We start from the raw sequence: 24,694 nt of genomic DNA on the forward strand, positions 1-24,694 counted from the left end.
TACAAAAAATCAAAAAATCAACTGCAGTGAGGTCACTTACCTCTCTTTCTCTTCACCTCAATAATTTCAGACAGATTGTTCTGATTCTTAAATGAAGGTATGAGTCTGGAAGGGTATGAGTCAATTCTTTTAAAAAAAAAAAAACCACACATATTTTATTGATTTCAGAAAGGGAGAGATAGAATCAATGATGAGAAATCATTGATCAGCTGCCTTCTGCATGCCCCACACTGGAAATCAAGCCTGCAACTAAGGAATATACCCTTGACTTGAATCAAACCTGTGACCCTTCAATCCACAGGCTGATGCTCTATCCACTGAGCCAAACCAGCGATGGCTTTCCCTCAGTTCTTAACCCAGAGGTGCATGAGTACTTCAGCTATCAAGACTCTCACAAGGTGACTTCACATCACATTTGTAGAGCACTATTTCCAAGTTATAAATACAGAATGAAATTAGTTTTACTTAAATGTGCCTAGGCCAAAATACATCACATGCAAAGGGTTTTGTTTTGTTTTTAAGCTAACAAACACTGATGTTGTTTCAGCATTTGATCTTTTTTACTGATTTCAGAGAGAGGGAGAGGGAAAAATAGAAACATCATTGAATGTGTGGGAGGGAGGGAGGGGGGCAAAAAAACAGAACAAAACAAAAAAAAACACACACAAAAAAAAAGAAAAAAAAAAAGAAAAAGAAAATAGCTTTAGAAATTGTGAAATATAGAAATGCAACTTTAAAACCCAATAAGCAATTTTTTTTCCTGGCAAAAAAAAGAAAAAAAAAGAAAAAGAAAAAAGAAACATCAATGATGAGGGAGAATCATTGATCAGCTGTTTCTTGCATGCCCGCTACTGGGGATTAAGCCTGCAACCCAGGCATGTGCCCTCACCAGGAATCCAGCTGTGACCTCCTGGTTCATAGGTCAATGCCAAACCACTGGGCAACACTGGCTGGGCTATATATAATTTTAAACTCAGCTATATACCTAGACTTTGGGCTACTCAAGAGTAAAACCTTTATGTAATTTTTTGAATCATCTCTGAATAAAATAACTTATCCCAACAGCTGTGACAAATATCACCAAAACTTCAAAATAAAAATTGATTTCTTGCCCACAAAAAAAAAAAAAAAGAAACATCATTGAGCGAGAGTCACTAATTGGCTGCCTCCTATATACCCCCACTGGAGACTGGACCCACAACAAAAGACTGTGCCCTAACCAGGAACCAAACCATGATCTCTTGGTTCATAGATTGACTCTCAAACCATTGAGCCACACCAGCCAGGCTCACCTGCATAGTCTTACTCACCTTTTAGCATATCTCCCCTGCAGGACTTGGATACTCTACCATCACCTGCCCAGTGCTATAATTTACCACACTTATTGCCCCCCCCCCCAATTTTTAATGAGTACATATTAAAAGAAAGTGTGTCCTAGGGACTATTTAACATCAGAAGATAAAAAACAAAAACAGACACAGTTCATGCTCTCGTTGATTTATAGTCTAATGGGGAAAGCAATCAAGTGAGGGCCCAAATACTGGTGTAAAACTGCAACTGTGCTTTGCGTAACAAGAAGCTGCAATCATTGCACTGATCAGCCAGGACTCACTCTTGTTAAGGATGCCAAGGAGGACTGACACTTAAAGGAAGACCTATAGAATGAACCAGAAATAGCAAAAGGAGGAGTGGTAACTAAATCGCAGGGAACTGCATGTGCGAAGTCTTTGTGACTGGAAGGATGCAATGGATATCATCTGAAACGTCAGTAGCTGTGTCAAAATATCTTTTTCAAAGGCTAAAAAAACAATCCTCATACAAATAAGATGAACATGTGTCAAAGGTTTTATTCAACTCAGGAATCAGCTAGGGATCCAGGAAAAGAATAAAACTAGTTCCAAGAATAATGACAAACAGTTTATTAAGATCATCGGGACTATAAAAGGTTAAAATAAGATTTCGTAGGTTAGATACAAAACTAGTTAATACCCCACAAGGCAAAATAAAAAACAAAACCTTTGGAGATATTTTTCTCTACAGTTAATTCTTCAAGTTAACATCACATTGTGAGGGTTCTCAGCAAATGGTAAATACCAAAGTCAAACGCAAGTACAGTTTCATAGAAAATTTAAATAATCTTTGTTTGTTAGACAATGTCCTAGATTGACATTGAAAGGGCAGGCTGCATTCTCTTTTGGTTTCTGAGCTAGGGAAAACAGTTAACAGTCAAGTTGCAGAGGCAGGAGAAATTTTGATATAAAATGAGGTTCAAGATTTAGTACTATACAATTACAAAATTTTTACATTGCTCTATATAATAAATCATCAGTTTCTTTTTCCTTAGGAGATTGGAAAAGGGTCTGAGAGCCATTGTTTTGTGGTGTTTTATTTTCCCTTATAACTTTTTAAAACATATTTATTGATTTCAGAGAGGAAGGGAGAGGGAGAGACAGAAACATCAACGATGACAGAGAATCACTGATTGGCCGCCTCCTTCACACCCCCTATGGGAATTGAACCCAGAACTCTTCAGTCGAAAGGCCTATGCTCCACCCATTGAGCCAAACCAGGTAGGTCATGCTTTGAATTTTTAATCTTAGCGATCATAGTAATCATCTCACTTCAACTCACTCAGCTGGCCCAACCCCAATCCTCAGATCAGGGTTACCTTACACCATGTCTTCTTGTGATTGGGAGTGAAGATGTGCAAATGCATTTTCTAAAGCTACATCTTCACACACACACACACACACACACACACACACACACACACACAATCCAGATATTTAAAAATTGAGAATTCCAAATGGTTGACTAAAAATTTGTCCCCAAAACACAAGTAATTAAGAATTTATGCCTTCCCATACACATCCCAACAGAAGCAATCTTCTTATAATTGCCTTTTGATCCTTTTATGTATCCAGAGAGAAGTATAACTAATATGTTTCCTTCACTTCCTGTAGAAATTGGTTTGCATTTTTAGGAAATGTCAATAAAATGGGACTACCGTCCTACTTGGTCATGCTTACACAGCAGGTTCCTATGCAGCAGGATTCAAGACAGAGCTTGATTTTTGATAGGATGATCCAGATTGCGTTCCTTATCCTTGTTACTTACTAAATACTTAACAGCTACGTAACTTTAATAAGATTAATACATACTTACAGGTTGTTAAAAATATTAAGGGGTATAAAATATTCAATATTAAGCTTTTCACATAAAAGTCTCCCTATAAATTTGTTGTCACACTCTTCTAAGAACTGTATAATCATCCCTGACAAGGCTGTACAAAAAATGTTTTTCAATGGATTGTCAAATAGGAAAGATGAGAGCATTATAAGGCAATACTACAAACAAGTTTCAAAGAATTGAACTATCAGGCTTCTTTTACAAAATCTAATATTCTTGTAAAAATGTAGATTACTAGGCCAGCCAGTGTGATTTAGTGGTTGAGCATAGATCTATGAACCAGGAGGTCATGGTTTGATTCCTGGTCAGGGCATATGCCCTGCTTGCAGGCTCAATCCCAGTATGAGGCATGCAGGAGGCAGCCGATCAATGATTCTCTCTCATTGATCAGCTAGCTCTCCCTATTCCTTTCTCTCAGAAATTAATAATATATATATAAGAGAATTGTAAAATATTCACATTTCTTAGCAACGCCTTCTCCTCCCCCATATAAAATATTCAGGAAAATTAAGTTGTTCTTCATTTGGAATAAGTGTTATAGTCTTCGCACTGTCAGTAACAGGATGCCTCAATGTCAGTATTAGGTAACAAGTAACTATGATGATATTCTCAAATCTAAAGTCCTAATTATACCTAAAACTATTTTCAAAAACATCTCTGGAGTCTTCAACCTATTCCTAAGGATATCAGACTATATTACTTCTCTAATTTCCCAATTTTATACTGTGTATGCCTTTGTTGTTCTAATTAGTATGGGGTCCTTCAGTTAAGACTCAGCTTGAAGGTAGCCTCTTACAGTAAACATATGAAAAGCACAATAAATGCAAAAGCTCTAAGGTACTGAACTGAGTTCCAGCTCAAGAACAATAAATCTTTTATTAGATTACTTACTATCAATTATTTTACCAAGCATACTCTACACTTTTGAGAATCTTGTGGTTTTAGATTTCACACTGCGAAAACATCAGGGAGGCAGATGCTAAGAGAGTCTGCACTTGTGCCTTCATTTGGGGAACAAAGAGAGAAAATAGGCCTGACAGCTCCTTTGAAAACAAGACCAGAGAAATTATAAATGAGGAGTCTCTTTGTCACATCATAGAATGATATCTGCCCATACTTATAGTCTAGGAAAACTCCAACTTTGTGTATCTGCTCTTCCAAGTAGATCCCTTTTAAAGGAGGAAAGACCCATAAGATATATTTGGTTCCCATCAGGGATCCCGTGAGTAAGATTTTACCTTCGGAAGATTTGGGTATGAGTCTGGCGGTCGAGTCTTCAAATATACCCAACTGCCAGTTGGCTGCCTTTTCCACATCCACCTCCCAGTAATGCCTCCCTGCGGTAAAGCTCTCCACACCCAACACAGAAGCACTGAAGTCAAATATATCTGGGATGCCAGGTATCTCCTGCTGGACATTTTCAAGTTTTACACTTCTCAGATCCTCAGAGAGGACAAGACAGGAATTAGCTGTTTTGGGATCCAAAGTTATGGGTCCTGCAGGGAGAGAGAAATTTGATTAACACAGGGTTCATCAAAGCCAGTGCCAGAAAATGATCATTTCTAACATGCAGGGCTTCCCAACAAGTGGGTAAAAATTCCAGGGACAGATATGGGAGAGGAAATCTAGGGGAGTCCAGGAAAAGGAACCTCTAAGCTTTGTTTCAAGAAAGGACATCACTGAGGAAAAACAAGATGGTGGGATGAGATGCAATGTATCTGTGGAGGTAGAAAAACAAATTATAATGGACTAAATGTCCTGGCATCCATTCCTAGCCAGATACCACGTAGGACCCAACTCTAGTCCCCTACAGATCTTCTCCAAGTCCGGAACAACCGGAGGCACAGCGGTCTCCTAATAAAACAGTTGATTTCTGTGTCAGAATTGTCCTCCTTATTTACATATCAGCAGAGTGACATGGATGCCTAGAAACTACTGCCAGCAGGCCCTTGTTGGTGAGTAAATCAAAAGAGAAGGTATTAGCAGGGGCTAGAAAACCTGTGAGAATCTGCCAGAAAAATCAAGCTGAGAATAAAAAAACTCAAAATGACTTCTTTTACTTGAATGATAGTGATACTTGCTTTCATATCTCTGTTCCTTCTCTTATCTTTCTCTGTTCAGACTCTAAAATAGAGTGATTTCTCATGGCTTAGACCTGGTTCTTCCTCTTTATTTCTGGTACTCCTTTCCCCCGTGTGACTTCATCTAGCCTCACTTATAAATATCTCCTCTAAGTCCATGGCTTACTCCATAGATTAGTTGCCAAAAAACCAGTTGAACATACACAGGCCTTTCAAACATACTACAACCAAAATGGAACTCCCAAACCTCTCCCTTTCCCGGTTCTACTTTTTCAGTTAATAGCACACTTAATACTTTAGCGGCTCAAGCCATAAACCTGGAATAGTTCTTTACTTCTTAATGTCTTTAACATCTAATCCAGCAGCAAGTTTTATGGCCAAATGAACTTAAATCTCTAGACTTGAAGCCCCAATGCATGTCATTAGTAGGGTAGTCTTAAAAGTCACAAAACCTTGAATTTTAAGTTTCAAATTGCCCCAGGCTCTTAGTATTTCCAGGAGACTGGCAGAAACCAATGTAAATTCTTTCTAGAAGAATGCAAACCCTTATTCTAAAAAAATTTCTAAAATTAATATCTAAGGAAAAAAAAAAGCTTACCTATTAAAAAATCGTTAAATACACACTTATGAAATAAGGGAGCACTACTGAGTGACACTAGCAGAAATAAATTTGAAGAACTCACATCAAATATTAAAATTACCAGGAACAGCCGAAACCGGCTTGGCTCAGCGGTAGAGCGTCAGTCTACGGACTGAAAGGTCCCGGGTTCGATTCCGGTCAAGGGCATGTACATTGGTTGCGGGCACATCCCTGGTGGGGGGTGTGCAGGAGGCAGCTGGTCGATGTTTCTCTCTCACCGACGTTTCTAGCTCTCTATCTCTCTCCCTTCCTCTCTGTAAAAAATCAATAAAATAAAATTATATATATATATATATATATATATATATATATATATATATATAAATAAAATTACCAGGAACAGCCCTAGCTGGCTTGACTCAGTCCACAGAGCATTGGCCTGCAGTCAAACCTGGGTTTGATTCCAGTCAAGGGCACATGCCTGGGTTGCATGCTCAACCCCCAGTTGGGGCATCCAGAAGGCAGTCTCTCAATGATTCTTATCTTTGATGTTTCTCTCTCTCTCCCCCCTCTCCGAAATAAAAAAAAATATATAAAAAAAGAAAAAGGACATTAAGGCACTCTAAATAAAATGTGAATTTTAAAATATTAAAAAAAATGACCAGGAACAGACTCTAAAGTAACTTTTGCTTAGGATATAGTACCAGAAGTGAACTCACCAGATCATAAGACAGTTTCATTTTTAAATTTTTGAGGAAACCTCATACTGTTTGCCATAGTGGCTGCACCAGTCTGTACTCCTACCAGCTTTGAACTAGTATTCCCTTTTCTCCACATCCTCCCCAGCACTTGTTTGTTGATTTTTCAGTGATAGTCATTCTGACAGGTGTGAGGTGATATCTCGTGATTTTAATTTGCATTTCTCAGGGATTAGTGACTTCGAGCATTTTTTTCATGTCTCTTGGCCATTTATTTGTATGTCCTTTTTGGAGAAATGTCTTTCCAGGTTGTCTGCCCATTTAATTGGATTGTCTATCTTCCTTTTGTTGAGTTGTAGGAGTACTTTGTTCTTTTCCCCTTTGTTCCTCTTGCCCTACGAGATGTATCTGCAAAAATTCTGCTAATGTGAGGTGTTTGAGAATTTACTGCCAATGTTTTCTTCTAAGATTTTTGTGGTTTCATGCCTTACATTTAAGTATTTTACCCATTTTTAGTTTATTCTTGTGTATGGTATAAGTTGGTGGTCTAATTTCATCTATTTGCATGTGACTGTCCAGTTTTCCCACCATTTGAAGAGATTGTCTTTACTCTTAAAACTTCTCTTTGAAAGACACTATTAGGTAAATGAAAATATACACCTCAGACTAGGAGAAATCTTTGCAAAACACACCCGATTAAAGACTCATGGTGAGAATATATAAAGACATCACAAAATTCGTAAAAAAACTCTTAACACAATTTTTAAAATGCGAAAAATGTTAATAAATACAGTATACTTCAAAAGAGAGCAATGATAAAGGGTTGATAAACATATATAAATATGCTCGATATCATTAGTCAGTCCAGAAATGCAAATTAAATCAAAGTGATATACTGATATATGCTTATTAGGTTAGCTCTTAAAAAAAAAATAACAGCTGAAACTGGTTTGGCTCAGTGGTAGAGCATCGGTCTTCGGACTGAAGGGTCCCAGGTTCGATTCCGGTCAAGGGCATGTACATTGGTTGCGAGCACATCCCCGATAGGGGGTGTGCAAGAGGCAGCTGGTCGATGTTTCTCTCTCATTGACGTTTCTAGCTGTCTATCCCTCTCCTCCTCTCTGTAAAAAATCAATAAAATATATTTAAAAAAAAACACAAAAAAAACAAATCCTCGCAAAGATGTAGAGCAATTGAATCTTTCATACTTTACTAGTAAGAATGCAAAATGGCATATTCAACCAAAAGAAATGAAGTCATAGCCACACAAAAATCTGTAAGCAATTTTTTATAGCATAAAGTTAGAAACAACTTAAGCATCCATGAATAAACTGTGGAATATTCATAAATGGAATACCACACGACAACAAAAAGGAACAAACCAGTGATACATGTAGATAGACGTAACAAACTAGGATGTACCTCAAATGCATTACATTAAGTGGAAAGAAGCCAGACTCACAAGGCCACATACAGTATGAATCCATTGACAGGACATTCAGGAAAAGACAGAACTATGGAGATAAGAGATATGTTGACATTTCCCCCTCTAGAAGTTAAAAAATTTTAAGTAGTAGAATCTGCCTGAAATTATTTTGATAGTTATCTAATGTGTGTAAGCATATTAAACTCTTCGATCTTCTATATCATTAAGCTATCTGGAATTTACTTTTATTTATAGTAGGATGTAACAACAGATGCATCAACTTACTTTGAAACAGTTCCAGCATTTTGCTCGGTCCTGGTGTTTGGCATAAACTCGGGTCTGTGATTCGCGCGGGCTCTAGGCCCTGACTCAGTAGTGAAACACCACTCCTATAAAGAAAGGACAAATCTCGGTTGTGTGGGGGACCCCGGGGCCTTGCACCCAGAGAATGATCTCATTACATGATTACATGACCTCCCTGTTCCCACGCCAACATCTCTACCCACGTGTGCTCACACAATTAGTCCCTGATTCTGACCCAAATATATTTCCAAAATGAAAACTTACAATTCCAAAGCTCGTGCATCCTGTGGGGGAAAAAAGGAGACACTAGTGAGTATTTGAGCTAAGCGTTTTATGAGTTATGCCATGCAAATATCTTCTAATAATGAAACTCATATCCATGTAGTTTCTTCAGTTTCATTATGCTAATTCCCAGATATCAAATTTTAACACTGAATAGGAAAGTCAGAAAAAAATGCTTTAAGTTATTGCTATATTCCCAAGAGAAATATTTTCTATACCTCACCTCAGCCATCTTATTCAGAACTGGAGGCCTGATGTATGAAATTTATGCAAGGGAGGGTCCGTAGGCCTGGCCCGTGATCAGGGTAGGTCAGGTTCCCTGCCTCCCCGCCTCCTCCTTCCACCTGAGGGCTGCCAAACTTGGATCCCTGGTTGGGTCCCCAGTTCCCCATTTTCTCGCCTCCTGGCCTCCTCCTTCCCTAGCACCCTCCACTGCTGGTCGCCTGCCGTGTTCTGCACAGCCCTCTGGTGGTCAGCACACATCATAGCGAGTGATAGAACTTTGGGTCCCCTGGTGGAACTCCAGGGGGACAATTTGCATATTAACCTTTTATTACATAGAATACTCATCTCAATTCAGCCCATGTATTTGCTTTCTATGCTGGGGGTGGCCAGGGTGGAGCATGTGAACAGGTTTGCTAGGCTAGGCACTGTGGTTGGAGACAGGTCAGGAACTGAGCAAAACTGGGTCACACCTATCTGTCCTCTTTGGAACTAGCTTGGCTCCAGAATGGAACCTGAGGGTTTATGTGTAAGAGCATCTACAATGCAAATATGGGCCTGGCAGGGAAATATGGACAGTCTTCAAAAGACAGTATGTGTTGAAAAGGTTAATGCAGGTTACCATACAAATTAAAAATATACTATACAAATAAATATCCCTCTCATTTCCCAAGGTTATCTCTGATTAAAATGGGTGTTTATTTTGCCAGAGATAGTCTGAATGTTAATGACCATAAGTCTATATGTATATACATATTCTCTAAAACCAGACAAAAAGCGGTTCTGCCTCTTTTTTTTTTCACTTAACCAGGTATCTTGAAGATAATTTTTTAGTGGCAATAGAGCTTCTTCATTCCTTTTTCATGGTGGCAGAACATTCCATTGTATAGGTGTATCATAATTTGACTAATCAATTATATATATATTTAAGAGACGTCTCAATTCTGACTTACTATTAATAATTTTAAGGGGAAAATTCATGGTATAAAGTAGCTTTATGCTATACTCTGATTTCATGACGATTCATAAAGCTTTTGATGAATGGGAAATAGCTCTACAGCTTTTAGTGGTTGCAGATCACTGCACACTGTGGTCTAGAACTGGCCCTTCATGAGTGCAGCTCACTTCTCATTTCTCGCTGTAAGAAAGGTTCTTCCTGGACTCTCACCTTGAGCAACAGGAAGGAGGGCTCCGCACACTTCTTCTCCAGCTCGGCGGTGACTCCGTGGAGGCTGACGATCTGTTCGTAGAGCCTGACTTCACTCTGCTGCAGTTTATTCATGTTCTCTCTCCCCAGACGGCTCAGTCTCTGCGGAAGCATCTCCTTATTACTACTTGGCAGCCAGTGATTTCTCTGACTTGCTCAGTCAACCATCTTTTAAAAACCCCACTTTCCTGCCTGCTGCCCCAGGCATACACATAATTAGATAAGGCCAGGACATCCCTGGGTCAGGCAGGACACTTCCATAGGAACTTCCTTCTTTAACACAATATGTTTATATTACATGGAAAGTGTGTGTGTATGTGTCTTCCACTTATTCAGATAACAACCTGGACCTAAAATAGATTATTTTTTACTCTGCAGTTTTATTCTGAAAATGTCCCATTTCCTTCTAATTAAAATTAAGATGTGAGTAAAAAATTAAATATTAATAAGAATTAATCAAGCAACTGATATGTTTCCTTTTTATCCCTGCAAAGATGCTCCACCTAGGCACAGGGCACACGCTTATGCTATTTTTCTTAAAGAACACAAATAATGTATTGCTGATCTGACAACTTGCTTTTTCCTGATGAATATGTTCTTGGAGAGCATTCCTTATCCATACACAGAGACATAATATCTTTTCTAAATGCTAAAGACCATTCCTTTTTATGTACATACATCTATTTCCTAAGCCCAATATTGATATAGGTTGCATCTAATCTGTTGCTGTCAATAAGTATTATAGCAGTAATAATACCTAATACTTATCTAGTACACAAAAAGTACAAACACTATTTTAAAAGCTCATGTAAGCTGTCACACACTCAATCCCGACATCAGTGTTGTCAACCAGGGGCCATTATTATCCTCACTTCACAGCTAAGAAAACCAAGTCCGAGGTTGAATAACTTCCAAGGACATACAGTGGCCGGTAAAATAGCAGACCCCAGATAGGAACCTCATCAACCTGACTTCAAAGGCTACCTCTAAACCAGGCTCTAGACAGAAATAATTTTACAGCCTTCCTGTACCTATGTCTGTACCTATGTGTCTGCTTATACGAATGTAAGTATATTCGCTGTACATTCTCAGAAACAAAATTGTTGGGTGAATATATACAACCTTTTCATACATCACTGGATGTCTTATTCTGGAATTGACATGCTCAGCAATTCTGTCTCTCATTTCCCTAATATTCTAAGGATGCCACTTTCAGCATCTCACCTGTAGTGTTTCCTGGTACTTCTTCCCTAGCTCTGCAATCAACTTCAGCAGCGGACCCTGATTGTCTTCTCTCAGTTGTGGGTTGAATGTGTACCCTGGCAGGTTTTGGAAGTTCATCTCCTTCTCTTCAGTCACCAACCGGATCATCATCTCATATTCAGACTTAACCATCTCTTTAAAATTCTGCTCCTCTGCCTGCAACACAGATACAGATCATGGACTTCAGGTTAAACATCACAGATGGACCATAAATCTTTTCCACCTTTAACTTCAATATAAAGACAAGAACCCCTAGCTGGTTTGGCTCAGTGGTTGGAGTGTCAGCCCAAGGACTGAAGGGTCAGTGTTTGATTCTGGTCAAGGGCACATACCTGGTTGCAGGCTCCATCCCTGACCCTGGTTTGGGCACATAAGGGAGGCAACCAATCAATGTGTCTCTCTCACATCGAGGTTTCTCTCCATCTCTCCCTCTTCCTTCCATCTCTCTTAAAAAAAAAAAAAAACATCAATGGGAATATATCTATTAAGTTTCTAGTCTTTCAATGTTTTTGGTTTGTTTGTTAATTCTCACCTGAGGATATTTTTTTCCATTGCTTTTCCGAGTGGAAGGGAGAGAGGAAGAAAGAATCATCTAAACATGTGAGAGACACATCAACTAGTTGCTCCCACAAACCCCCCAACCGAGAGGGTGAGGGTGGTGGGAGTGTGGGGTGAGGAGCAAACCTGCAACCCAGATATGTGCCCCTTACCAGAATGGAAATCAACCCTTCCGTGTAGGAGGGAGAGGGGCACGTGGGCAGGGCCACATATTGACTTTTAAGGTATGAAATTAATAACTTTTCCTACTTATGGATTTCAAATATTTTTTCTTGCTTTCTCATGTGTCTTTTGACTTTGTTTATACTATTTGCCTATATTAAACACCTACCTAACATTATAGGTATCGATATTTTCCCCCCAAGGATCAAGATAAGCACTGACCTGAACCATCCCCATATTTTCTTGCTCTTCGGCCAGTAGGCTTTTGGCAGCTTCAAGTTTCAGCTTCAAGGCTCTCAACAGCTCCCGAAATAATTTCTGCAGAGGAATCGATCACAGAATTCCAGGTAAAGTAATTGCTTTAGGACAGTTAGATCCCCAACCGTAGACAACCGGAAGGCCAGCAGCCCTGACTATATATGTTTTCTTAGCCTTGATGTTGATGGTCCAAACATGGCATCTGTCTAGCATTTTTTTGATAAGTATAAACCAAGGGAACGGTCTTAGGGGCTCATATTATCTGTCGCCCAAACAAATACGTTCATAAATCAGAGCAGGCGGCCAGAGGGCCCTGGGATCTGGAGGAAGGAAGCTTACCCTGAAATTCTCTGCAGCTTCATGCACTCCGCACACCACGTGGTTCCTGTGCTCCTGGGACAGGAAACACTGGCGACAGAGCGTGACCTGCTCGTCCTCACAGAACAGCAGCAGGGGCTCCCCGTGGTCCCTGCAGGCGGCATCTCCTGGGATGCTCCGCCGGCGCTGGAGGTCGCGCCTCTTGGACATCGCGGCCCTCTTGGACATGCCGGCGGGTGTGCCTGGGCCAAGATGGGGCTGTTTCCGATGTGGAGTGCTTCCCGCCCGGGGACAGGAGGAGAACGGCAGAGTTCCGGTCGGACAGCTGGTCACCCTCAGCGTCCACGGTCGAGCATCAGAGCAGGTCCCGGCCTGGTCCCCTCGACGGCGCGCACCTTCCTCGGCAGGAGACACGGGGCGACTCCGGTTTTCCGGGAATTCTGGGCCCGCGGCTAATAATTAATCACAAGTCACAACAAACCATACCTTCAAATTCACGGTGAGGAATTTTAAAAAGGGGGTGGGGGTGGGAGCTGGGTGCTTACCCAAGGGCACAGTGCTTTTCCATAAGCAATGGAGGGACTTCCGGGGCCAGGGCCTGGCGCTAGGCATTCTGGGAGCTCATTTAAGGAGCCACCCAATCAACGCCCGCAGGAGCCAGGAAGGGCGGGCCTCTTTCAGTGCCTCCTTAAATGAGTGCGCACGTGTCTCACGTGCTCGGAGGCTCGGCTCCCCAGCTCCCCTAGATGCCCATGCTCCCAGAAGTGAGGCCTCTGCTCCCGGAAGTGAGGCCTTTGAATTTTTTGTGCCAAAAGCCCAAGACATGGCCCTCCTGAGATCCAGCCTTCAAAAGACATTGGTTTAAAAGAATATATAAAATGGGCCGAAACCGGTTTGGCTCAGCGGTAGAGCGTCGGTCTGCGGACTGAAAGGTCCCGGGTTCGATTCCGGTCAAGGGCATGTACATTGGTTGGGGGCACATCCCCGGTGGGGGGTGTGCAGGAGTCAGCTGGTCGATGTTTCTCTCTCATGGACGTTTCTAGCTCTCTATCTCTCTCCCTTCCTCTCTGTAAAAATCAATAAAATATATTAAAAATAAATAAATAAAAAATAAAATAAAATAAAAGAAAAGAATATATAAAATGACCCCCAAAATAAGTAACTAGATAACGTTTGTGCCCATATACTAAAGGGAAACTGTATGTTCCTATTTTTAATTAAGGAAACTAGAACAAATCAATAATCGCTGCTATTCTCATTTCTAGACAATCCTCTGATTATCACTCAGCAGCAATTCTGTCTTTTCCCTGGAAACATTTTACTTTTTTTTTTTTTTAATTTTTTATTAAGGTGCTACTATATGTCCTTCTTTAATTACATTTTAAAGTGTATTGCTTACTGAATTTGGGGAAACTCTTCCCTATCTAACCCTATCCCCAGCCATTGTCAGGTGATACCATAGCACCAGTATTAATATCTCAGAAGCCTCTTGTTCTTTACATCTGTCCTCATTCCACCTTTTTAACCAGCTCTTTGGCACAATCTCCAGACACAAATCAGCCTCACAGATATCAGAACTCCCAAAGTCCCATTTCTGGATTTACTAGCTTCTTCCACCCTCCACTTCTACCATGCAAATGTGTTTTTTTTTGTGTGTGTGTGTGTGTGTTGTTTTGTTTTTTTAAATAAACTTACATATTACTGATTTCAGAGAGGAAGGGAGAGGAAGAGAGAGATAGAAACATCAATGATGAGAGAGAATCATTGATTGGCTGCCTCCTATTTGCCCCACACTGGGGATAGAGCTTGAAACTTAGGCATGTGCCCTGACTGGATCCGTGATCTCCTGGTTCATAGGTCCACACTCAACCACTGAGCCACAACAGCCAGGTTGCCCAAATGTTTTTGGACATCACCATGACCTCCTGTCCTTTCATTCTCTCTCTCTCTCTCTCTTTTAATTTTTAAGATATGTAAATCATCTTTAGAATCCTGAAATTGATTACTCCTGCATATGTGATATTTTTTTTTGTTTTTCCTTTAGGGTACTTCTGAAAGTGTGGTTCCCAAGATTTGATTTGCCTTTTCACTGTGTTGACATCTGAATTGATGGTAAGAAAAACTATTGGTGTCCTATCATTAATCAAGGAAGTAGAACAAATAGTACTGTGGTCATTTATTGTACTTTTAAATATAAACTTGTATCCTTAGTTAAAATAAAAGGCCTGTTTTACTTAATATCCTTATTTCTTGATGAAGTAAAACACTATTAAACCTCAATCCTTAAGTGCAGGATTTATTTTAATATTCTAGGTGACAAAATGGAAAAATGTGGCTAAGGCATTTATGCTGCATATGGAAATGAAATGGTTATCACAAGAAAAAGCTTTTTCTATGATTGTGTGAGTCGTAAGCCATACTAGACATGTGTTTTCATAGAACCTTTTTAGTTGAAGAAGCTAATGGGACAGACTGTGTTTTTTATTTATTTTTATTATTATTATTTAAAATATATTTTATTGATTTTCCAGAGAGAGGAAGGGAGAGGGATAGAGAGCTAGAAATATCTATGAGAGAGAAACATCGACCAGCCGCCTCCCACACACCCCTACCAGGGACGTGCCCACAACCAATGCCCTAGACCAGAATAGAACCTGGAACCCTTCAGTCCACAGACAGATGCTCTATCCACTGAGCCAAACCGGTTTTGGTGACTGGTTTTTTAGATGTAATGAATTGGAAGACATTTTCTCAAATACTAAAAAAGTGACCCTGTCACTTCAAGGTAAACAACTGAGTATTAAATTTGAGCTTTTAAGCAAAAGTTAGTTTTGATAAAGTCTTATCTACTATTCAAGTTTTGGAAAACTTGCATCCACTATTTTAAGCTTGACAGCTTCCCAATTCTTATTTTTTGATAAGATAGTGGGTGCTATTATTGAAATATGTCAACTATAAAACTGTAAATTTATTGAACCAAATTTTTCAAAAGACCAATGCAAATTATGCAAGGATAAAATGCATCCAATGTGTAAAACAGACCAGACCGATGGATTTTAACAGGACAAAATGTTTGATATGATTTTAGAATAAAAAATCAATTATCTAAGGAGCTATGAGAATGCTCTTCACTTTTCCAAATATGTATTTGTGGGAGGACAGATTTTATTTATATATTTAAATTAAAATAGCATTCTGAGAAGTGGAATGCTGGAGAAGATATAATAGCCACGTTCTGAAAAAAACAGAAATTAAGAAATTATATCTTGATATATTTTCAGTTTGCATTTATTTTATCATGAATAAAACTATTATTTTCAAATTCTCAAAAAAATTTTTTCATTTCTTTTTCTGTGAACCATATGTTTAAGTTTTTGTTTTGTTTTGTTTTTTACCCACTTCCTTCTACCTGTTTTTTGGTCTTTTTAAAATTAATTTCAAGAAATACTTATATGTTGAAAACACCAGCTCCCTGTTATTATACAAATTGCAATATTTCTTCCTACTTATGATTTGGCTCTGAATTTGCTTGATTCTTTTCTTTTTTACCACCTGGGTCCTTCCACTCCCTTGTAGGTTCCCTTGTCTTGACTCTGAACGTGTAATATGCCACTAAAAAGAAATGATCAGTCACAAAAGTGAACAAGTTTCTAAATCCTGACCTCACTGTTGGCTTTATTTATTTGAGTCCTTAATAGCAGAGCAATGGCCCTCCTTTCATTGTTTTCTTTTCTTTGCTATTAAGGTCACATAACTAACATCTCACTTTACTTGTCTGTTTCTCAGCACCCTTCTTTGGTTTCATAGCCTCTTGAACTTCTTTCTAAATTTTGAGGTGCTTCCTTGGTAAGTCCTAATCTCTTATTCAAATTCTACAGTGTCTCTCTAGGTAATCATATTTATTTCCAAAACTTTAAGTACCACTCTGGAAAGTAATGACCTTTTACTTAGACCCAGCAGACAGCTCATTTGCAATTAAATATCTATTAACTACCCCAAATTAACATATCTAAAACAAGTTTTGGGTTTCAACCTATACCTTCCTTCCTCTACCTCACTTTAAAGTCATTATACCTCCATCATTTCCTCATTTTGACTTGTTTACATTCAGCCCTGCCCCATTCTCTTGTCCAACTTCTCTTACCTCAATAACCAGAGTACTATTTTAAAACCTAAGTCAGGTTTCTAATAACTTTCCTTCGCATTTAAGATAAAATCCAAATGGCTAACTGAGTTCTAGATGCTATGGTCCCTGCCCTACATCTAATCTCACCCACGGCTTCCCCCCCAATTTCTCTGTGTCCTTCTGCTGCCTCACCCAGCAATGCTTTTCTCTCTCAGGTGTTTCAAGCTCCTTTTCCTTCAGTTGTCCATTCAAAGGCCACTTCTTAGAGAGGCCCTTTGGGTCCCGGCCAGACATCACATTATCTTCTTTTCTTTCACTCTAGCTGTATTCCCTAAGACAAATTTGTTGCTCACTCCATCTGCCAGAAACTAAGTTTCTCAAACATCCTGTCTACATCTGACATATTAGGTTTTCAATAAATATTTTTTAAAAAAATATATCTCAAATAAGACCAGCACAAAGGAGAAATCCGAGAAAGACAGATTGAGATTAAGTACTTTTACAGAATCCAAGAGAAAGTTAAGTTGGAGAATAATTTGTCTCCCTAGTATGTTGTCTATGTCTGAGTTCATACCTACTCTTAATTTGTTCTTCCTAATTTTATTTTTTCTTTGCCCTTGCTTTCTCACTTTTTCTTTAATACTGTTGCATTGCATATATATACATTTTAAGGCATCCATAAATACTAAGGTCAAGTTTAAGTATTAATAAAAACCATGGATAAGAAAACGATCAGAGAGAAGCTCACCTTTGTTTGTAATCTTCAGTATTTCCTTTAGGAGAAAACAGTCGAAAACAGTGGAGATTGAAAAGCTTTTACCAGTACAGCTGCTCTCTCATCATCAGGTAGGAAAGCTGTAAAATTTCAGGTTATATCTATATAATAAATCTAGGACAGGGGTCATCAGGCTTAAGCAAGCATTAGAATCTTCTTAGTTTATTAAAGGGATTTCTGGGCCCATCCCTAAAGGCTCTGATTTGACAAACCAGGGTGGAGTCAATTTACATTGTAATGAGCTCCTGGGGAATGCTGAATGGCTGACCTTGATCAGAAGTTCCCACCTCTTTGGTTGGGTGAATATTTGGTGTTCTCTCTCCAAGGTCTTATAATAGTGAATAAGATTTTTAGTCCTGGCTGGTTTGGCTCAGTGAATGGAGCATCGGCCTGCGGACTGAAGTGTCTGTGGTTCAATTCTAGTCAAGGGCACATGCCCAGGTTACAGTAAGAGGCATGCAGAAGGCAGCTGATGGATGATTCTCATTGATGTTTCTATCTCTCTCTTCCTCTATCAATTTCACAGGAAAGAAGCCTCTACAAGCTATTACCCTAGAATGTCATTGTATTTTCTCCTTAGCCCTATATCACTTTAGCTTAAGCCCGTCGTCCGCAAACTGGCTCATGAGCCACATGTGGCTCTTTGGCCCCTTGAGTGTGGCTCTTCCACAAAATATCATGGCCTAGGCCAGTCTATTTTAAAGAAGTGGCGTTAGAAGAAGTTTAAAAAATTTGGCTCTCAAAAGAAATTTCAATCATTGTACTGTTAATATTTGGCTCTGTTGACTAATGAATTTGCTGACAACTGGCTTAAGCCATTAAATACTTTACTAGAAAACAATGCCTGGTTTCATTGTTAGTTTCTAGACGTTTGCAGACAGAAGTTGTCATTATTTATAGATAAGAAAATCAAGAGTAGATATATGCATCACCCATGGACAGACAACAGTGCAGTGAAAGCCTGGGAAGTGGGTAGGAGCCAGGTGGAAGAGGTTAATGGGGACGAAAAAGGAGGCACCTATATTTTCAATAATAAAGACCAATTTAGAAACAAGTCAAGAGTAGAGAATAACTGCTTAAGAATGTTTTAACAGATAGGAGGTCAGGGGACAATTTCACATAGTTCATAGTTGAGTTCCTTGAAGAAGGAATTTGCACAGCTTCCCAATTTTTTTAGTTCTATCTTCTGGAAGGTTTTTATTGCCTCATTCAATTATCTGCTAATCAGACTACAGTGATCCATTTACTGTGGTTAGGAGAATGGGAAAATTCTTCTATCTGCTATCTGATCTTCCAAATCTTGGTTCCACCCTATGGAATCTTAAGTACATCCTTTTCCTTTTTCTGACTCAACACTCCATACCTACTCCCTCTTCTCAATCCTATCTCCTCAAATACCCTCCTTAGCCAGGGCTGTCTTCTCTTCTCTCAACATTTTTTTTCTACCCAATCCTCTTTTCTCTTCTAAGGCTCGAGGCAGCTAATTTCTATAAGACTTTTAAAAATATATATATATATTTTATTCATATTTCACAGAGAGGAAGGGAGAGAGATAGAGAGCTAGAAACGTTGATGAGAGAGAAACATTGACCAGCTGCCTCTTGCACACCCCCAACTGGGGATGCGCCTGCAACCAATGTACATGCCCTTGACCAGAATTGAACCTGGGACCCTTCAGTCCACAGACTGACGCTCTACCACTGAGCCAAACCGGTTTCGGCTCTATAAGACTTTTGTATCAATTACTCAGTCATTATTTTCACCTACATTTCCCCACAATCCTGTGTGTTTTGTGGTATCAGACTACATTTTACAGTTGATAAAGATGATCATTTAGAGGTTAAGTAGTTGACCCAGGGCACTCAGAACAGAAAATTACAGATCTAGGATTTGAATAACAGCCAAGTTTCATGACACATCCTTTTTTCTATTAAATGTTAAACAAATATTTTGCCAACTTATAAAAAATATCTCAAGTCTGCATTATAATTTATCATAAGACACTTTATAGGCCTAGAGTAACAACCTTAGAGGTAGAAACATCAATGCTGAGAATCAATTCCCTCCTGCATGCCCCCTACTGAAGACTGGGCATGCAACCGGGGCATGTGCCCTAACCAGGAATTCAACCATAACATCCTGGTTCCTGGGCAGATACTTAACCACTGAGCCACAGTGGCCAGGCAAAATATTACAATTTTTTCATATATTTGGATCTTTAGAGTCAAAAAATCTAAAGTAATGACTTAATTGACATGAGTTACAAAGAGAAAATCATTTCCAAAATGGGGCTATTTGGTGCTCCCCAGCCTCCCTGGTTGATGGATCAGGGATGGAAAAAATGACTTGGATATATACCACTTGAAGACCCAAGCTATTAAGGAAAGAATGATTGAGAATGAGTCCCTGGAATTTTGAAAGAAAAAATAATCTTACCTTAAAGATTCTTTTGCCTTCTCAGTGATAAATACTGTGAGACTCATGTTCTCAAGACAGCAAACATCTCACACAGGAGCGTGTGATTGATCACACAGATCTCTTTAGTTTTTCTTGGTTTGTCTCACATGCACTACTCTTTTTGCCATGTGAGGGTTTTGCTATCTGAGCCATCATCCCCAGCTGCAGGTTACACCTGGAACTCTAACTTGTAAATATCCTTCCACATAAGAGAGGCACCGGACCTTTCCTTTCAGCTTCCTCAGAGGCACCCGGAGCTAGACTTGTGTTCACACCCAATTCCAAGAGGTTTGTTCAAGTAGTACAAATAGATAGAACAGTTCAGCTCTTCCATAAAATCTGGTAGATGTGAGGTAGCCATGGCTCTTTCCAGGAAGGCAGAGAAGGTCTAAGGAGAAAACAAAATATCACTCATTTTAACTTTCTTTTGCAAGATCAGAGATTTATCTTCACCAGCTCATCATCACATTCTTCTATCTTAGTGGTCACTCAAAGCTATCATTTCAATTTCCATTCTTACCCCATGAGAAACTTTAAGTCCTCCATATCATACCACTCTCAGAATGTTATTCTCCACCTACATTCATGTTGGAGACTCTTGTTTCTTTTTAAAAATATATATTTTCCCTAGAGGGTTTGGCTCAGTGGATAGAGCATCTGCCTGCGGCCTGAAGGTCCTGGATTCAATTCCAATCAAGGGCACATGCCCAGGTTCCGGGCTTGATCCCAAGTAGGGGGCGTGCAGGAGGCAGCCAATCAATGATTCTCTCTCATCATTGATGTTTCTATCTCTCTTACCCACTCCCTTCCTCTCTGAAATTCCAAGAGGTTAGTTTTTTATTTCAGAGGGGAAGGGAGAGGGGAAGGGAAAGGGAGAGAGAAGTGAGAGAGAATCATTGACCAGCTGCCTCTTGAACACCTCCCACTGGGAATTGAACCCCAGACATGTGCCCCCAACCAGGAACTGAACAGTTACCACCTGGTTCATAGGTCAACACTCAACCACTGAGCCATGCCAGCAGAGCTCACCTGCATATTCTTACTCATCTTTTAGTTTTGCCACATGCATATCTCCTCTCCAGGACTTGGACACTAACTACCATCACCAGGCCAGTGCTATAATTTAGCACCCCAGCTGGGCTGGAGACTCCTGTTTCTAACCATGGGAGGAAGACAGGTAGTTTTGTGAGAGGCAGGGTAAAAACCTACCCAGCCTGCAGTGGCCCTGGAACCTAGTCTCTGTGGGTAGTTTTGCTCATTAAAGTCGTTGTTCTGAAGCTTCACTGCATATTAGAGTCCTCCAAAGAGCTATAACAACAGTGATGTCTAAACCTGTGGCTTCCACACTTGAGATACATCAGAGCCATCTGGAAGGGCATAGGCTTCAGGTGGTTCACTTCTCAGGTAGTAGTCTGAGACTTGTAGATACTGGAAGGGTTTTACGGGGTATCTAGAAGGCAGCCGATGGCAAACCTCAATGTCCTAGCTCAGCCTGACCACAGGATGCTTGGCCAGCTGCTTGGCCAGTTGCTTGGCCAGCTTGTCCCCAGTTGCTTGGCCAGCAAACTTTCCAGTCTTTTGGGAATGCTTTCCCCCAGAGATTTCTAAAGGCTTGGTTTAGCCTCTCTTCCTTTCAGTCACAATGTTGCCTGGCCCTAGGGTCAGTGCTTCAGCTCCATAAGGCATATTGCAACACTCCCCCCAAGCACATTTACACAGTATTTGGTTATCAGCATGATTCCCATAATTACTGCATTCCAGGGATGCCTAGGGCGCTCACGCGAGCTCGCACTCTCTTCTCTCTCTCTCTCTCTCTCTCTCTCTCTCTCTCTCTCTCTCTCTCTCTCTCTCTCTCTTAAATAGTTTATTTATTTCAGAGAGGAAGGGAGCTGGACTGAGAGGTAGAAATATCAATGACAAGAATCACTGCTTGGCTGCCTCCTGCACGCCTCACAGTGGGCATGTACTCTCACTAGGAATGAAACCAGGACCTCCTGGTTCATAGGTCAGCATTCAACCACTGAGCCATACCAGTCAGGCAGGCTAGTATTCCTGGGTATTCTCTCTAACTGTATTGGCAACCTAGTCCCACAGACATTTTCTTAGATCTTTGCACTGCAATATCCAAGAAAAACCTAGGGTAGTGAAGAGGGTGTCCATTTGTTTTCTTCTTGAGTCACATCATACACTTACCTAGAACCACTCTCTTCCAACCTTATCTGTAGCTGCAAACAACACATAAAACAAGGCAGGAGCGCCCCCTGGCAGTATATGACACCAATTACTATTGGATAGTTGGGGGCGGGGAGACACAGCCCCTCCGCCATTAGTGCTTAACTTGGCTGGAACCTTGCACAACCAGCAAACCTGTTTTGGTCACAGTTGTAAAGTTTAACGTCTGTGGCTCATTCAAGCCCGTGGGAATGTCAACATGGCTGTGTGGGTTACAGCACGCCCACCTCTGTGGATCTAGGGCTAGTTTCAGAACTGCAGTTTGTTTTCTCATCTGTACGTGGGGCTAGAACTAATAGCTACCTCGTGGGGCTGTAGGAAGGATTAGAGAAATATATAAAAGTGTTGAGAGTGGTGCTTGGCACAGAGCCAGTGCTCTCTATGTTTACCAGCTACTCTCATGTGTTTTCCCCTAAAGATGCTGTTGTATGATGAGAGGTAGTTTTATGAATAAGTGTTAAGATTTTTTTGAGAGAAGAAAAAAAAAAGGACCTTTTCATTGAAAAGATGACGAGGCAACATGTACACATACACATAGGCATCTGTTTCTTTACCCATAAAACACTAGTCTAACATGAGGTGACCATTTGCTTTTCTAGTCTACTGGGTGCACTACACCACCTAGAACATAAAAATATTGGATAATTCCTGTAGAATTAAGTGATGGCATCTCATAAAGGGTGCCATGTAATAGAAGCAAGATACAAACAAGTAACCTTTGTGCTCTTAAGTTGCTTTTTTAATCTAACATCATCCTTAACTCCATTAAACCCTATCCACCTTGTACTAACTCAACTTATTTTTCTCTAATAAACTCAAATCCCATGCCCCACATTTGAAAGGGAGGAAAGTCAGACTGTTCACTCCTGAATTCAGAGTGTGTGCTTTTTTATTCTCATTTGTCAATATTTGTTTGAACTTTTCTTAAAGCGAAGGGATGAAACATAAAGGGTTTGTTCTCCAGAAAAAACAAACAAAAAAAAACAAACACCTAACCTTAAAGTCTCAGGATGTGTAAGCTGCTAAAGCTCTGGAAGGCAGCACTCCACCACCAACTTTGGCAACTCAGCGGGAGTGGCTGCCTTAGAGCTTCTGACTGAGTCCTTGAATTTATAGAACCTGGATCCTGGCCCCACTGATCTGGCCTCCAGGTGTTGCTGGTAGGACCAACACGCTATCTATAAAGGAGAATAAAGATGGAAATTCCCAACTTGAATTGGTCTTTTAATATTTCTGAGATTAAAAAGAATGATACAATCTAGGCTTTTTTGTTATTGCAATATTTGACCCACTTTCAGATCATGTATTTTATTCTCCAAAGATTTTAAATCTTCCCACTTCTAAATGGTAGCTATTCCTTCATTTGAAACATACCTTAGTTTAAAGGTTCGGATCAAGTGCCATTTCTCCCAAGTTTTCCCTGAAAGAATTTAATATTGCCTTCACTAAAATGTCAAAGCAGTTAATAAATTTAAATTCTATAACTCCTTTTTAAAATTAAAAAATTTCAAATACAGTCAATATTATTGGTTCACATTCAATGTATTATATTTAAATTCAGTATTATTTTTGTATTAGTTTCAGGTGTACAGCATAGTGGCTAGGTATAAATTCTGCCACTCTTAGGGTATGCGTCTATTAACATTTCTTTTTGCACACCTAACTTCTCCTTTCATCACTGAGCTCATTGCTCTATGTATAAGAAAGGCTCAATAACTTAAGTAAATAAAGAACTGTATCAAAAATCACAAAAACATTTTTAGAAAGATTTATTATGTCACAGCTGAAATTAATCATCCGAGATGACAGTTTTTCTTTCCCTCCTCAACCTGAAAAAAAATTACCTCATTACTTGGTTTACTGCAAGTCATGCTGCACATTTCTTTGCTCCTACCCCATCCCCCAATATTTCTCTACTGGAAAATGCTAAAAGCACATTAAAAAGGTCAGAAAAAAATAACTTTATACAAAAGAAATTATACAATGAATAAGTAAAGTGATACCTTCCGATGCTCCAATCCCACCACACTTGCTTGTATTTTTCACGGTGATGTCTGATTTCTGAATCCTACTTTGAAACACCTTCCAGAAGTAGTCCATTTTTAATTTCTACTGTGTTACCAATTATCTCCTCTTATGATGTGCTTCATTCTTTAGACACAATACTTGGCCACATGGTTAACAAATATGGTCCTTACTTGCTAAAAAGATGTGGGGTAATCCAGTACATAACCACATACGTAAGTAAATGTATAAATGAAAAAAATATAATACAAAGGAAAATAATATGAGTAGAAATTCATGATGAGAGTTGGGGAAAATAAACACACACACACACTCACACATCTGGAATACACATTGGTATAAGGTGTTAGGTAGTGATCCAATTTTTTGCCCCACATGGCTACACCCACTTGTCCTAAACCATTTGTTGGGCAATCTATCTTTTCCACATCAATGTGAAATGACAGACACAGACTTTCAAACAAGATTTTTTTTTTTTTTTCAAATAAGTCCCAATCTAGCCTACTATTGTCACCAGTAAATGACCCCTCAC

At 39.7% G+C, this 24,694-nt stretch overlaps 1 protein-coding gene across 1 annotated transcript; it reads right to left on the bottom strand.

Moving 5' to 3' along the window:
* Positions 1–4,137: 4,137 nt before the first annotated feature.
* Positions 4,138–24,237, bottom strand: TRIML2 (tripartite motif family like 2; the record flags this gene model as incomplete). The annotated part of the gene is made up of 6 exons (XM_084876251.1): positions 4,138–4,685; positions 9,907–10,090; positions 11,213–11,407; positions 12,194–12,289; positions 12,569–12,999; positions 24,141–24,237. The coding sequence occupies 6 exons, from the start codon at positions 24,235–24,237 to the stop codon at positions 4,138–4,140; spliced, it is 1,551 nt and encodes a 516-aa protein (XP_084732377.1).
* Positions 24,238–24,694: the final 457 nt, after the last annotated feature.

The sequence above is a fragment of the Pipistrellus hanaki genome (assembly GCF_964339955.1).
Source record: "Pipistrellus hanaki genome assembly, chromosome: 3".
NCBI lineage: Eukaryota > Metazoa > Chordata > Mammalia > Chiroptera > Vespertilionidae > Pipistrellus > Pipistrellus hanaki.